We start from the raw sequence: 17144 nt of genomic DNA, 5'->3' as shown, positions 1-17144 counted from the left end.
CTGTATCTGTCTGAAACCCAGCAGAACCTCAATTCCCCCAACTTGAAGGAAAACGGCAAGTCTTCGGGTAGCAGAGCAGTACTGGACTACCTCTTTATTACTACATGTATGACACTGTAGTATCTGGAATCGGGTACCGGCAATAAAATGCTACATTGGCTCATAGTGTCAGCCTCTTGTTTCCTATTCCCTCAGGATATCAAATGCATTAACCATCTGTCTTAACTGTCTTCAGTAATACCACAGCAGTTTTTTTTTTTAAATCCTTTATTCTATAGGTGTACCCATTTATTTATTTATTTTTTCAAATGTAACACTTGTAGTTATGTTTTCCCATTTTAAGTGCTAGAGTACCACTTGGTTTCTTAAACTGCTGTTAAACTAAACATGATATATATATATATATATATATATATATATATATATATATATATATTATATATATATATATATATATATATATATATATATAGTATAATTTACGTCCAACATTTAAACCGATTCCAAGCTTGTATTTGGGAATGACAGGTTTTGTCCACCCTTTTTTTCATTAAGTAATCTGATTGCGTAAACAAAAAACAAAACCACAAATCAGAAGTCTCTAACGCGTACCGACCAGGGCCCGTTAAACTTTTCATTACCTAATCTAGTGATATTTTGTCTGTGATTATTTAAATGATTGAACCGACTTGCGTCGAAGCATTAGGTCGTACACGTAATGCATTTTGTAATAATTGTAGAGGACGGTTAATAAATTCCAACACAACACACTCGTAAAATCATAGCATCTGTGTCTCTCTCTCTTTCTTTATTTGTCGGTTCCGCAAGGGCACATTTAAAAAAAAAAAAAAAAAAAAAAAAAAAAAACGTACAGTACTATAGACTAAACATCTACTCTGGTAGAAATGTCACTTCTGTTAGATTATTTTGCTTGCTGTGGATAACAAGTATAGTGTATTAATGTAGAAAGCCTTCAAAAAGATTAGCCTGTCAGGCAATGCAAAGAAAAACAAAAAGGCAGAATTGCTTCTTCAGCCTGAATGCTTTAATGTTACTATTTTTCAGACAGGATCCACGTAGGGAAGAATCCAGAAGTTCAGCTCTCTCACTCTTGCCTTCTCTCAATGGTAAACCGCCTCCAGGCCGCCTTCTCCGCACAGGTTGAAAATACACCTAGTCTGACAGCAAATCGAGAAAGCTATGTGCATTCTTATGCCACTCGCAGTGTCTGCAAAAGGGAAGCTCCTAGCATATTTCTTATTCAGTCAGTGCCAAATGCATAGTTAATCAATGCCACAGCTAGCTACAGCAACACCAGAAAAGCCACTGTCATCCCTCTGCACGGATGGAACTGACTGCTAAGTTATGCTGCAGAATTATTATATGCAGGCGCAGCACACTGGCTAGCACTCTCTGGATAATAAACTTGTTTCTTTTTCTTGAGCAGTTACGCTGTGTAAATAAATTACTTTCTCTCCTCTCCCCCACCCACCCCAATACACTCTGCTCGGAGGCACAGCACGCAACCCGGAACAAGCCGTTGAGTGCTGCAAAGATGCATGTTGGTCACAGGGTTCAACTGAAAGCTAACTCTTCAAAAGGCTGCTAATTGTACACCTCGGAGAGGGGCTGGGACCAGAGACAGCTGCTTTCTTGAAGCTGCTCAGATGGCCGAAGAGAAGACGGGGGGGGGTGATGCTTTCTACCAGCAGTGAATGGAAACAGTTATCTATCGAAAGTGAAAAAGCTCACACTTAAAAGAGGGAGAAGAATTGTACCAAATAATCAATACTGGAAGAGGTAATCTTTTTCACACCGTTTAGCCTCAAAGGATTATTGATGTCTAGACTTGTGTTTTGAACCTTCATAAACCATTTTTCTTTTCTCTGGGACTGCTGAGCTATTGTGTTTTTTCCTCCCTCTCCATTATGGCACGGCAGCTCTCTCCATGAAGATTCAAAGCTGCTACACATCCTTATTCGGGGACTCAGAAGTATGCTTGATGTCATTTTATTCCTGATGCGATGTAGGGTAAGCACCTCTTTCCCTTTTTCAAAATAGCACAACATTTCAATTGTTTATTTATGATACATGTTTGGTGTTTCTGCATCCTCATTGTTTACAAAAGGAATGCAACGAAATAAAACCTGTTTTTCGCTTGATGTCTAGAACAATACATGTACTGTTTATAGTCATGTAGCTATTAAATGGACAGAAATCTCAAGCTGAAGCAAATTTATTCAATCACATTTATAATTTAAACATGGTCAAATTAAAGTATTTTGTGCATTTAAATATGTTGCATGCGCAAATCACTGATATATAGCAAAGACATCTACAAAATATGCCCCCCCACCAAAAAAATACGTAATCTCAAAATAATTAAATAAAATTGACTTTTCACAAATCTGTTAATATATTTCATTTACTGAAATTGCAAAACACTTAATTGTGAAAAACAGAGAGCAAGCTCCTTTCCAAAGGAAATAGAACAATCAAGCACCTCAAGCAAAAAATTAGTATAACCTTATTGTTCATATAACGTTGATCTGGCCAATAAAGACGGACTAATGCAGTATTCTGCAAGGAGGTCTTATTTGCTGGATGTGGGCAAATTATTGTGTATATACAGACATCTATTCGCTTGCTTCAATATTATTTACCTGCGATTAAAGAAATATTATTTAAAAAAGCAACATGTACTCTTTTTTTTTTTTTTACTTGATAGATAACTACCAGGGTCCTGGTTATCTGCAACAAAATGGGCACTACTATCATAACCATAGAAGATGTAAAACAACTCGAGGAGAAAGAAGAAAAAGAGGAATCAATACTGGCTATGCTGGGGATTGTCGGGACGATTCTGAACCTCTTTGTGATCGTGTTTGTGTACATTTACACCACTCTATGAAGAGCTGCCAAGGCGACCAGCCAGCCCAGGCACAAAGGGGTTAGCAGTGTTGTCTTCACCAGAACAAACTGCTTCTCAACAAAAGGGAGTGTCTACTTGTTATCCAGACCATTCACTGGCTCACCAGGGAAGCTGCTGTAAGTACCATGGGAATACCAACAAAAGGACCAGATTAGACATTTACATTGCTTTCTGCTATTCAAACTCAGATTAAATATTCTACTTGCCACTGCTTGGGACCAGGCTATAAGCTGCAGAGATACTATGTTCAAATGACTGCTAAGGGATCAGCTGAAAACTGAATGTATCTGTATATACTGAGATGCCACCCTTTAAGGGAATGAGACTTTTGTAAATGCTAGTAAAAGTTTTTTGGGGGGGGGTTATCAATGTGGATACACACGGACATGCAAACAATATAAGACTGCAGGGAAAACAATGAAAAACAACATGATTTGAATTGACTGTCAAATGTTCTGTCCAATTACAAGTCAGAATACCCACTTTGAGGACTTGTATTTAAATATCTAGACATGTATAGTATTTCCAAGAATACCATACTTTTGACATGCCGCTGGTCGATTATGTATTTCCTAAACTACAGGATGGCTTTGGCAAGTGCGACTTTCCTGTCTCAAGCACAGGTTAAGTCAGAACGAGAAACTAAAGCCTTACATTTTATGGTAAACTTTCTTGAGTAAGACCTGCTGCAGAGTTTGCATTTTCTGCATTAGAATTACCTACGAAAAAAATAAAACAAAAATGAAATGCAATTATTTCAGTTAAAATATTTGGGAGCAGAGAAATTCAAAAAAATGTGAAAGCTCAAAAACAGAGTTGCCTATTTTCGATCAATATAAACCTTTTTTTTTTTTTTTTTTTTAAATAAAAAGCCTGAGTATATATTTTTTATAGCAAACCTCGAATGAGAGAAATATGCATATTCTCCAGGAGTGTATTAACATATGCAATCACTGCTGCAGATTGTTCTTATGCCATTTACATTTAATTCTGTAATCCAATAGCCATTGATTCAGCACGGCCGTTTAGCCTACATCAAGGATAACCTTGTGTTTGTATACAATTTGTACAAATGTAGTGAGCCTGGTAAGCCAACAACTTTGTACAATGACCAGTTGAAGTAGGTTTGTTTATTTTCATAATAAAACATGTAAAAACCCTTTAAAAAACAGAGAAAGACAGGACCTGTAGAAATCATCACACAGATGACTGGTGTGAAAATTCAATAACACTCTTCTAAGGGTTAATGGGGGCTGTCCACCAAGCCAGACGACTAGTAGTTCATTCAGAGGCATCCCAAAACGGTGGTCCCAGCAAAATGTATTTAGAATATCTTGTGGATTCTAATCTTCATTACTCTTAATCTAAATGGTTGCATAATACAATGTCAGTCATGATACAGATTATTTATGTCATAGCTTAACCGTAAAGCATAATTTAGTACAACTAGAGTATTTTGTTCAAACCCAGTTGTGTATATAAGAATGTTCTTGAGACAAACAGCCCAAAAAAGAGTAGGGTGAATATTGAAGACATAGACTAAAATCAAAACTAAGTTAAATTTACACTCTGCCTAAATATATGTTTGTACAATGGGAAACAAACTACCAACTGCCATTACAGTGTATACATTGTCATCTAATCTGCAGCATAGCCACCCGCTTAAAGTCAAAAGGGGCTGTAAAAATGTATTATCACCCAAGAAATCCTATTGTAAAAGTTCAATAAATCTGTTAATTGGGTTTGGCTATACAGACACGCTTACAAAATTAACGGATGATGAAAGGTTTCAAAGATCTGTTATTGGGCCATTTAAAATGACTATCCTGATTTGTAAGAAGATAATAAAGACAGTGGAAACCTGGGTGTTAGCAGCATCCTGCATGTTTGCACAAAGGTAGACGACAAAGGAATTAATTTAAAAGGATGTAAAAACACAGTAAAATGAAATCTATCTATAGTTTCTGTACATAGCACTATGACTAGTTTCTGGTTTTACTGTTGCCTCATAAGGTTTCTTCTTATTTAAGGCTATTTAGCTTTGCTTTTTTACATCTAAATGAAGATTTCAATTAAAATAAATGAGCATCAGAGTGACATTAAAAATAATTGCCTTTCAAAAGCATTACTGTCTAATGGCTTAACTACAGGAATGATGGAATATGTAACAGTGTTGTAATGCATCCCAAAAGGATCGCAAAGACAGCATTGACTAATGAGGACCACTCCATGTTCCATTTCATATTTTCAAGATTAATGCAGAAACTCACACAGCCTTGAGAAAAAAAAAAAAAACACTAAAACAAACAACTATAACACATGAACTATAAAATTAAATATGCTTCTCAGTTGTGGAACTAAGGGGACAAAAACAGAAGACCCAGCCAGCAGTAAGAGACACATGGTACACAAGTACAAGCAAGCACAGTTTGTGAACATCCACATGTACTGTACCCAGACGCTTATGAACACTCTGTCAACATAATAAAAACATCAGAAACACAAAAATGTGTATTTTATATGCTTCCAGTTTATCATTAGGTAACCCCTTTACCCTGGATACACACACACATAGTTTTTTAACAAAAAGGGCATTGTTTTGATTTGTTATACACCATACAGTATTAATTACCAGCATCTGCAACACAGATACCTTTCAATGTCTACTAGAAAACATTTACTGAAGTTACCACTTAAGTGTTATGGTAATGAAGCTAAATAGTGACACATGACTAAAGTCACTGAGACTATTGAAATCTGCCTTCTACACAGATTGAACTTTGCAGTGATGAAGAAAGGAGACCAGCATGTTATTTTAGTAAGGACTGTAAATCATATATTTTAATTATTTAAACACACACACACACACACACACACACACAGGTCATTAACCTACCTACCTATGGTTATTCCACTAGTTCTCCCCCCCCCCCAGCTCAACGACAAGATATCAAAATATTTATGTTCATTTAAAATTTGTGGTCCCCTTAACTAACGGTTTTAAAAGATCACAGACTGCCTCTTTCACAGAAGTATACAATGCCTTTATCAATAAGCCACAAAGACTTTCCACTTAACTTACCTATTGTGTGAATGAGTTTGCCAGTCATCCAAAGGGGTTATGACCTGTTATCTTTGTATTAGCAACTAACACTGACTAATAGCAATGATAATATCACTTTAAACAATTACTCTGGTGAAAAAAAAAAAAAAAAGGACACCAGGGATCATTTAAAAAAGCACTGTGTTCCTGAAGCAGAGAAAATCTACCTCAAAAAGGCTTGTAATTCGCCAAAAGAAAAAACACTTAAAAGGGGGATCACTTTCCTTCATAAAATAAACAAATTGCCTTTATGCACACTGCTGGAATCTAAATTTTCACGGTGATGAGAATCACTTGCTGTGAAGAAAAGGACCACTTCCATTATATAAACAATTCCTTCCATTCTCTGCATCAGGAATACTTTAGATCACAAATGTCTGATCTCCAAATTGAAAACTCTTAGAAAAAGTTTCAGGATACCAGTTTACCAAACAATTCAAACTAGTTTTGGACATCAGTATCGATGTACAGCCAGGATTTTAACCCCCACATACACATATACTGTCCATATTTCTTTTCGTGTTCCAAGGTAATCCCTTGCCTATGTAATGTATGTTTTTTTTCTTTTATATTTGATTTTTGAAGTTGAATCTGATTGAATAGCAATGGGGTTTCTGACCACTACTGCACCCCTTTAGAGTGTAGGAAAGCTTTAGCAGTTTTCATAATCGTATTTTTGTCACTGTATCATTTACATCTGAATGAATATGTAAGCTGTCATTGCTGCTCTCTAATTATTTAAGCACGACAACAAAAAAAAAGTGTGTGTGTGTGTGTATATATATATACACACACACACACACACACACACACACACACACACACACACACACACACACACACAAGCTCTGGAAAAAATTAAGAGACCACTGCAAAATTATCAGTTTATCTGGTTTTACTATTTATAGGTATGTGTTTGGGTAAAATGAACATTTTTGTTTTATTCTATAAACTACTGACAACATGTCTCCCAAATTCCAAATTAAAATACTGTCATTTAGAGCATTTATTTGCAGAAAATGACAACTGGTCAAAATAACAAAAAAGATGCAGTGTTGTCAGACCCCAAATAATGCAAAGAAAATAAGTTCAGATTCATTTTTAAACAACACAATACTAATGTTTTAACTTAGGAAGAGTTCAGAAATCAATATTTGGTGGAATAACCCTGATTTTCAAGCACAGCTTTCATGCGTCTTGGCATGCTCTCCACCAGTCTTTCACATTGATATATATATATATATATATATATATATATATATATATATATATATATATATATATATATATATATATATATATATATATATATATATTATATATATATAGTATATATACATACACAGTGCCTATAGAAAGTCTACACCAAAATATGTAGAAAATTAATTAAAAAATAAAAACTGAAATAGCTTGGTTAGATAAGCGCCCACCCCCAATACTAAATTCGCTCAGTTCAAAATCACACACCAAGTTAAGTGGCCTCCACCTGTGTTAAACTGTAGTGATTCAAATGATTTCAGGATATATTCAGCAGTTCCTGTAGGTTCCCTCTGCTAGGTAGTGCATTTCAAAAGCAAAGACTCAACCATGAGCACCAAGGCGCTTTCAAAAAGACTCCGGGACAAAGTTGTTGAAAGGCACAGATCAGGGGATGGGTATAAAAAAATATCAAAGACCTTGAATATCCCTTGGAGCACGGTCAAGACCATTATTAAGAAGTGGAAGGTGTATGCACCACCAAGACCCTGCCTAGATCAGTCCGCCCCTCCAAACTGGATGACCGAGCAAGAAGGAGACTGATCAGAGAGGCTACCAAGAGGCCAATGGCAACTTTGCAAGAGCTACAGACTTTTATGGCCAAGACTGGTCAAAGTGTGTATGTGGCAACAATATCCCAAGCACTCCACAAATCTGGCCTGTATGGTAGGGTGGCAAGAAGGAAGCCATTACTCAAGAAAGCCCACCTTGAATACCAATTGAAGTATGCAAAAAAACACTCAGGAAATTCTGTAGCCATGTGGCAAAAAGTTTTGTGGTCTAACGAAACTAAAATGGAACTTTTTGGCCTAAGTGCAAAGCGTTATGTTTGGAGCAAACCCAACACATCACATCACCCAAAGAACACCATCCCTACTGTGAAGCATGGTGGTGGCAGCATTATGTTATGGGGATGTTTCTCACTGGCAGGGACTGGGGCACTTGTCAGGATAGAAAGGAAAATGAATGGAGCAAAGTACAGAGAAGTCCTTCAGGACAACCTGCTGCCCTCTGCAAGAAAGCTGAAACTGGGCCAGAATTTCACCTTTCAGCATGACAATGACCCAAAGCACACAGCCAAAGCTACAAACTGAGTGGCTTAGGCACAAAAAGGTAAATGACCAATCGAAAATTTGTGGCATGACTTGAAATTGCTGTCCATCAATGCTCCCCAAGGAACTTGTCAGAGCTTGAACAGTTTTGTAAAGAAGGTCAAATACTGCCAAATCTAGGTGTGCAAAGTTGGTAGAGACCTATCCCAACAGACTCACAACTGTAACTGCTGCCAAATGTGCTTCCATCAAGTATTAACTCAGGAGGGTGGAGTCTTATCCAATTATGATCTTTCAGTTTTATATTTTTAATATATAATTTTTTTCTCAATAAAAACTTTTTTCACCTCAACAGTGTGGAGTATGGTGTGTAGACAAGTGGAAAAAAATCATCATTTAAATGGATAAAACTGAGGCACTGACACAACAAAATGTGAAAAAAAGTTCAAGGAGGTGTAGATGTTCTATAGGCACTATAGAAAGCATTAGTTAATTCTGATTGGTTTAAAAAAGACAACACTCGCTTCTAGAGGTTCGGGAAGTCATGTACACAGCCGCATTTAACTTCTACACTGTAGAACCACAGCGCCTCTTTTTTTATAAACCGCTGATCCCAAAAAAAAATATATATATTGTGTGATTGACAGCAAATGCCACCACTCCGTTTCATGGTAAAATCACTGCCATTGTCTTTGTTGAACTGACCGCTCAATTTAAACATCCCGCTTTCAGTAAACACTGTACGTAGGCTCCTTAGAGATACACATCAAACACGGTTTAAATTCCTGAGTTGTTAGTTTTCATTCCGATTATCTGTTTATTTATGGAATCATACATGCTTAATTATTAGTTCTTCAGACATTTTCCACTACATCTATATAAGTGTAATTTATTTCAAATAATAAACAGTAAATTGTATTTTATTTGTAAAAGTTTAAAGGAAAGAGAAAGGCGTGCGATTGGTTGAATGCAAGTGACGTCACCAACTTGACGCTAAGAAGTTGAAATCTGCCAACTTGTCCGCAGCGTCTACGACCTGAATGGAAGTTCATAGCATTCGTCTGAATCGCATGCGCAGTGTGAATCAGCCTTAATCCATAAAAATGGAATAAAACATTCACGTGTAGTTTAAAAATGCATTATATTGAACAGTAATCGTGTTTTTATAATTAAAATAACTAAAAATACACAGTTTATTTACACGTAATTGAGCCTGCTTGGAATCTACACAGTAAGTTTGAATTGCACCTGCACCAACTTCAGCGGACAAAACTTTATTTAAGTCACCGTTCCAAGCAGCTTACCAGTCACATTTTACTACTACTAAAAACATTAATAATACTACTAATAATATGAACTTATGCTTGTCACGTGACCCCAGAGATTGGTTATGCCTCCATGATATGAGTCACTTCCACAGGTTTTCATTCAACAAGCAGAGGGGTTTCGAGGCATTTCTTTCAATACAGCTTACGCTATACAGCGCTTTGCTGTCGAGATGGTGAATGAAGAAATTAAAGGTTTGCCTCTGAATAATACAAGCTGGAGCAGGGAGGAACGGACGGTGCTCAGTTTTCAAAATTAAAATGATTTGTGTTATCGTATATTTTGTATGTTTCAAACATATTCTACCATAGCACTTTACACTGTCTTGTACACTAGATATTCAGAACATATTTTACTGAAGCACCGCAATACTATACCCTGCTCCAGTTGTTCGTAATGTATAACGATGTGGTAGCAGATTAATTACTTTTGTTTATGCAATATGCATTATACTAATCAAAAGATCGAATTTTGCATGTGATTTATAGTATTCACACACTGTCAAACAGTTTCTGTTAGCAGAGAAAAAAAAACGAACCTTCCGACACAGCCCTATATATAAAACAATCTATATTGTAAAAAAGTACCATTTCAAAAGGGTTATACTACGGCCATCAACATCTTCTGATGCACAGATCTGATCACATCTAACACTGCAGTACCCAGCCTTATCTGTATCTCTCAGAAGATTACAACTTCTTCAAAACAGCAACCACGTGACCAGAATAAATAAGATGTACAAGATATTTTTGTTATAACTAGGGCTCCTGATTTTCGGTTTTAAACGATAACCGGATAAAACACCCCAATACAAAAAACAATTAAATTGGTGAATAGCCAATAAACACCAGAAAAACTGTGGAAATGGTTAATCTATTCACACTGACTTTACCCTTTTCCCATTAAAAAAAATAAAATCTACTACAAAAATAATAATAAATAAATTTCCCAGTTCTGCTGGGCAATGCCCCGCCTTCCTGACTTGTATCTATCATTGATTCGTTCTGAATACATTAAACCCGCCCCAACTACTGAGTGACAGCACATTCCTACATTTCTATTGGAGACTCCGCTTGCAAGATTTAAAATGAGATTACAACCAGGATGGAGGCTTGTTAGCGGGATTTAAAGCTGTATTACAGTTAATATATGGAGGATTTAAAACAGAATTGTGGCAAAATGTACAACAATTCTTACATACAAAAACCCCAGAAGAATGTGCCCCTGATCAGAGGGATTTCGTTGTGGAAGATCTCAAAGGAAAGAAGGTACAACTTAAGCGTGCAAGTACTGTTGAGTTACTACTATACATATTTTGACAGAAAAAAAACCCTCAATCATTTTAAAGTAACCGAAAACACTTAATTTCATACAGTATATCAAAAACGAAAGCCCTGATAAAAACGATTTACATAAACCTAAAAGATATCTAAAAATAAGCACAGAAAAATACAATTAATAAAACCCGAAAAACAGAAGCCTTTGTTAAGGTTTCAAATATAGGGGCGACAAATTAAAAAGATCTAATGTATGTATTACCTGTTTCATTTAATAATTTACTTAAAATCAGCATCTTAACCAAACATTTACCAAGACAGACCTCTCATTCAAAAAGGCAGAAACAGTGTATAACAATTCCCAGGCTTTAACACTGTAATAAACTTGATATATGTGTGTGTGTTATCATTAGGGAATGACCTTACTGAGTTTGTGAAGGTCTCAGCCTACCTACCCAAGGCAATCTTTAGCAACCAATATACAGTAGATGGAATTTAAATGAAAAAAAATTAACACAGCAACATGCATAACTCTTTTTACCATCATGACCTCAAAAACAAAATTGTTGGGATGACAAAAGTATAAGCCTTACAGTAAAACACTGTAGGCTACAGGGGGTTACTAAAATTACTGTAGGACTGGAAAACAGTAAAAATATGTAGTGTAAGCTGTGATGTTCCAACTGAATTTCAGAATTTATTTTTTGTTCAGCTACTTCAAAGTTTTCTAAAGTGTACTATTGATAACATCTTGCGCTACACTCACTCTTTGGTAAATCTGAATATCAGCTATAAAAACAGAGGACAAAAATACACTCTTGGAAATCTCAATCTGCAGACTCTGTCGATCACAAGTTTCTGTGTGAGGTGATAAGACTACATTTATATAAATAAAGTTACTCTCCGTTCCATTTCCATTCAAATTAACAGGTCTACAGCTATGGCCATGAAATACTGTACTACTACTATGGCTTCTGGTAGACACTTGTGATCTCATTTTGTAATTTCTTTGATTACATGTTAAATAAAAATATCTAAATTGTTACTTTTTTAAATTATTGTCTCTGTCTTAAAATTCTTGATGCACAACTTTTGGCCATAGCTTTGTGTTTATGTATATATACACACACCACACACACACACGTTACTTTCTGTACCATTTCCATTAAAATTAACAGGTCTATATGCATTACAATATAGAGAAAGGCATTTTAAATTTGTAAAATTATTTGCTTCTTTACACAGTGTTGCATTTGAGATTAAAAAAAATAAATACAAATAAAAGCCATACAAATAATAACTCTAGATAATGTTTGCTTAAAAGGGTACTGTAATTATGAAATGTTTACTGTAATGATGCCATAACAAATTGTTCTTTGCTTAAAATGTTTGCATCCAAGCAAACTCTATTGCCAAATCACTTCAAAAATGTGACGATGAGCCAATCTACACAGTAATAAATCAAGAGAGAGCTCAGCTAAAACAGCTCACCCAAAACAAAGATCCAGTATAAGTATTCTTCCAAAGAGAACTTTCCCTCAGCTTTAATTTTAACTTTTTGGCCATTAACATAATTTGGTAGCACTAATTATAGTAAAAGAACTTCACTCAAAAAACAAAAAAGCACAGCACCCTGACGGCTTCTGGTAAGTATTGGCTGTTTCTTATGCAAAGATGTTACTTGGAAGAAGCAGACCCTTTTAGCTGCAAGAGGATGATGAGGATGATGATAATAATAATAATAATAATAATAATAATAATAATTTGTAATAATAATAATAATAATAATCCCTGTTAAATCATTGATTTGTTCTTAGCTCCTCGACACAGCTTACATCTCCCAATCTGATGGGTGGCTCTTTAAATAAAAAGCTAAAGCAAAGCCTCTGCTGCTTCTACTCTACCAAGATCAATAGATCTATAAAATCAGCCAAGGCAAATTAAACCCTCCTCGTAACAACAGCCTCCAAAAGAATGAGAAGATATGTATATACCAGCGCTCAGTCGGACGCATCCTGTAAGTGCAGTACCTGAGTCATTGCGTAGGTAGGATGACATTGCAGGGATAAGGCAGGACTGGCTGAGCAGCTCCTGAAGCACAGACGGGAGCGCGTTGCTATTCTGTCCTCTTCCCTCTCCACTTTGGGCCTCGCCCAATGCTGCACTACCTGCCGGGTTAATGTAACTGGCAAGGACCTGAGAAAAAACATTAAAAACTGTTCATCCTCGGAAAGCATACTAGGGTGTTTTTCTTTTCACACTTGTTCCGCCCTGTAGGCACAATCTCCAATGCTTACCTGCAGCAGGCAGGTGACATGCTCTTCCTCCAGCCTCTGTTTGGTGAAGGCCTGTTCCACGTCCCACCCAGACGCCGTGGAGCCAGTCCCGAAGCCTGTCCCCTTGGCCCAATACAGCTGCTGCTCTTCACTGGAAGCACTTGCGTGTCCACTTGACACCTGAGTCTAAAACAGACAGACACTTATAAACGATTCAGGAGGTTTTCTGTGATCAGCAAGTTATACTGACAGCAGGTAAAGCTTAATAAGCTCATGCAGAAGTGCTTATTGAGATAACACTGCACTAAAACCATATTTGCCAAGATTAAGCATGTTTAAAACTACAAGGGAAGCAATCTTTTCTAGTAAAGCCAAGGCGTAAAATCTAGAAAGACTTGCACACTGTCCATGTCGAATATTGTTTGACATTTGTGGACAATTCCCCCCCCCCCCCCATCAAGAGGAATTTGAATGATCTAGAATTAAGCAGGTAGCCTGTAAAATACTGCATCAGTACAAACAAGATATGGTTTTATATTAGGGTAAAAGCAAAGCAACCTCAAAAGTCAGGGTGATACGTTTATTTTTGTATACATAACATTTCTGACACAGCTTATTTACACAAGGCCAAAAAGGACTGAAGGGAGACCTTATTTTATATTCATTGCACAAACCTGTTCATATATGGAAAATTATTCTGTAATAAAATGTAGTTTTTTTCCAATGTATACAATAATGTACTCATATAAACATTATATAAAACTTAAAACAGTCCTTATATATGTGGTTATGTAAGTTGAAAATTCAGGCTTTGAATATGGATGTTCATGCTTGTTGTATATCTGAAAAAGAGAACTCTGTCAGTGAACCAAGAATAAACACAAGACTCTCTTAAAAAACACCGTCATTTTTCCTGATAAAGTGGGGTGGAATTTTTTACAATTAAGTCTGTCTCAATTTTAAGACCCTTAATACCTTGGAAAGACATCTCAACCCTTCTGCTTGCTTTTGTAAATGAGATATTTGACTAGTCATATAGTCCTAATACCAAATAACCTGAGAGGGGTATAAATCAGGTGCAAGATATAGGTCACCTTCACAGATAAGTCTTCTCTCCTGCTCAAGACTAGTTCGATCCATCTACTGTGTGCACTAGATACAGCAGGAATGTAATGACTCCCTGCTACTGGCTGAATAAGTCTCTTGTTTACAAGCCCTTGTATCAGGCACTTGAAATCAGACTCTACTTACACATTCAATTGACTTCTGAGGTTGCCTCTCGGCCTCTTAAATATGTATGCATAGAACAAGAACAAACCAAACATTTCTTATCAGTGTTGCATAAAGAACAAATGCTGTGTTCATTTTTTTTTTTTTTAGGGAATAATGCCATTGCATATTTTGCATGTTCAGTTTTTGTGCTGGCTGGGTACGTGTACTTCTTTATCTCTCTGCCACGGCTGGACCGTTTTCTCTAAGCTGTAATCTGAAATTTGCAGAGCTGATTCTAGGCATCTTGTGATAGCTCAACAAACCATTTAACACTCACGACGAGTTAACATTAGCATGAACTGGCTTTTGTAATACTAGAAGGCAGTTATGCCTCAGGTATGAAGATGGAACACACAAAATTGTCTTTAAAACAAAAACAATTGCATCTGGTTCAGTGAACCCAGGGATCCAAACTTAACACCCGGCTATCTTCTCTCCAAAGAGTACATATACTTTGGAAAGAAGGTAGTAAACAAAAGCAGTCACCTAGATATTGAGACAAGCAGCAATTGATTTGCATGCTCCAAATCCAAAACTGTACATTTGTTTAAGATCCCAACCAGAAGTAAGACAAAACTGCATTTTATGCTGCATTCATCAGTATAAAAAGCAGTGTTGTCTTTAGAGGCAAAATGTAACAGTTATTATACTCGTCTACAAGCAAAAGCACTGATGAAAAAAAAGCAATGGAAACTAGATGACTCTATGAGAGAGAGAATTAATTTATGTTGTATCAGAAATCATTTCCCAAATATTTGCTTGAATTAACAGTGGATTTGAGTAATCTGCATGGTCAAGATGGCCTGAGACATGCAGCAATTACAGTTCTGTAATAATCGGAGTAGGCTGTTAACCTCAGGCTGAACTCACCTCCGTCTGGTTGGGACTCGCATTAGGCACTCTGGGGGCATGGTGGCTTAGTGCAGACAGACAGGCCAGTATAAGATGGATTGCACCGATCTCCAAAGCCATGCGCCTCAAGAGCAATCCATCATCTGTAGTCAACGGTGTGGTGCTGAATAAAGTGCGCAGGACGTGAAATGGGAGAGTGGGGAGAACGTTTGCCGATGGGGACTGCAGAATGTGACCTGGTTTTCAAAGGAATATGACAGAAAACAAATCAAGTACAAGCTAGCATGCTGCATCCCTATCCTAATCAGGCAATTCTCAGAATGAGCTGCTGCTGGGTTGATGGTTTTCAATTAATTATTTACTATTTATTTGCAGTAAGTTCATAAAATGTCACCACGTAAAACAAGTACAAAGTTGTAAAAATTTCCAAATGACATGATTCGCATTACAACCCTTTACAAACATCTACTTCACAATAACTAGAATACCTCATTCACACAGCGAGAAATTATTGTAGTTTTATTGTAATTTTGTCGGCTGTTTTTGCATGCAAGACATGTGTGAAAGTTTTAAAGCAGAATTTCCTGAAGATCACTTACTGCCTTCTCCATCGTCAGTCACCCCCAGCACCAAGCGCAGGAGACACTGAGCATGTTTTCTCTCTTTGAGCAGCACTTCTGCGTAGCCAGGCAGGCGGAGGAAGAGCCCGAAGGCCGCGAGCGAGTGGGCGGGAATGGGAGACATGGTCTGCACAGAAGACTTGATGGGTGGAGGTTCCGCAGCTATTGTTTCCGGGGCCTCATAGACCAGCTCTCCTGACTGCTCAATGGTGACCCACTCAAACTGGTCACTGTCCTTTGGCTTCTCTTGGGTTGTGGAGCCTACCACTGGAGCACTCACCTGTAATTTACAAAAGATCACATGCATTAAGTAAAGCTGGGTAAAATGTGCATACGGTAAAAATGTAATTGTTTACAGAGGAACGGATGCTATTTATTTCAAATTTATCTTGAAAATGTTCTCAGTCTAAAAGTTGACACCTATAATACATGACTGGCATGAACTCATTTAATTTGTTCAGGACATATATGATCTGCTGATAAAAAAAATAGTAATATTTTCATATTTGATTAGAATGTCAACATGAAACACAACTTAATTTAGTTGCATATTTTGTCATGTGCATTTCAGCAGAGGCACTGTTATATGTACTTTTACTGTCGTCTTTGGCTCAAGACATTGGTCTATATCAGTTATCCCATAACAACTCCACAACAGCACGTTTGCCCTTCAAGTCTTTCGACAAACGGAACAAAAATGTTCTTACTGCCAAGTGTTGCACACTAACCCTCCGAAGCCATTACTAAATTTGCTAAAGCAAAACCTGACTGGATTTCCTTCAACAGAGACTCATGAAATGAGCAGAAACATACACAAAATGGCAATGTAATCTGGCTTTATAAAATAAAAAGAGCTTTTAGCATTCTGAAAATGTCTAAGTTAAGCAATGTGACTCACCTGTTGGATGACATCAGGGTACAACATTGGTAATCTCTCGGCTATGAGAGCCAGGCCACCCATTCCAGCAAACACTTGAAGGGGAGACTGAATTGGGTTGGTTTCCAGGAGGGACTCATCAATGGCGGCATCAATGCAATCATCTCCTTGTGCCATAGGCTCATCTTCAGGGCAACTGTTTAACATCTCACCATGTTCTATAAAAAAAGAATACTATTAATCTGGATTATTTCTAGGTGAAAAGAAACACTGCAACATCTTGTATATACAAAAAAATAT

At 36.8% G+C, this 17144-nt stretch overlaps 1 protein-coding gene across 7 annotated transcripts in view; it reads right to left on the bottom strand.

The window, feature by feature from the left end:
- The window catches only part of LOC121316749 (baculoviral IAP repeat-containing protein 6-like), a 123594-nt gene that overhangs the window by 35076 nt on the left and 71374 nt on the right, over positions 1 to 17144 (bottom strand). For 6 of the 7 annotated variants that reach the window (XM_041251891.1, XM_041251895.1, XM_041251892.1 and 3 more), the window contains exons 61-65: positions 16866 to 17062; positions 15947 to 16247; positions 15366 to 15583; positions 13245 to 13409; positions 12978 to 13143 (exon numbers count right to left, since the gene is read on the bottom strand). In XM_041251891.1, coding sequence (XP_041107825.1) covers positions 12978 to 13143; positions 13245 to 13409; positions 15366 to 15583; positions 15947 to 16247; positions 16866 to 17062 — 1047 coding nt within the window. Of the gene's footprint in view, positions 1 to 12977; positions 13144 to 13244; positions 13410 to 13897; positions 14066 to 15365; positions 15584 to 15946; positions 16248 to 16865; positions 17063 to 17144 lie in introns of those variants that run through there. The other variant, XR_005950444.1, reaches the window with a different exon arrangement.

This window comes from Polyodon spathula, chromosome 6 (genome assembly GCF_017654505.1).
Source record: "Polyodon spathula isolate WHYD16114869_AA chromosome 6, ASM1765450v1, whole genome shotgun sequence".
Taxonomy (NCBI): Eukaryota; Metazoa; Chordata; class Actinopteri; order Acipenseriformes; family Polyodontidae; genus Polyodon; species Polyodon spathula.
The sequence above is the reverse complement of the archived record's forward strand: the minus strand, read 5'-3'. Positions and strand labels throughout refer to the sequence as shown.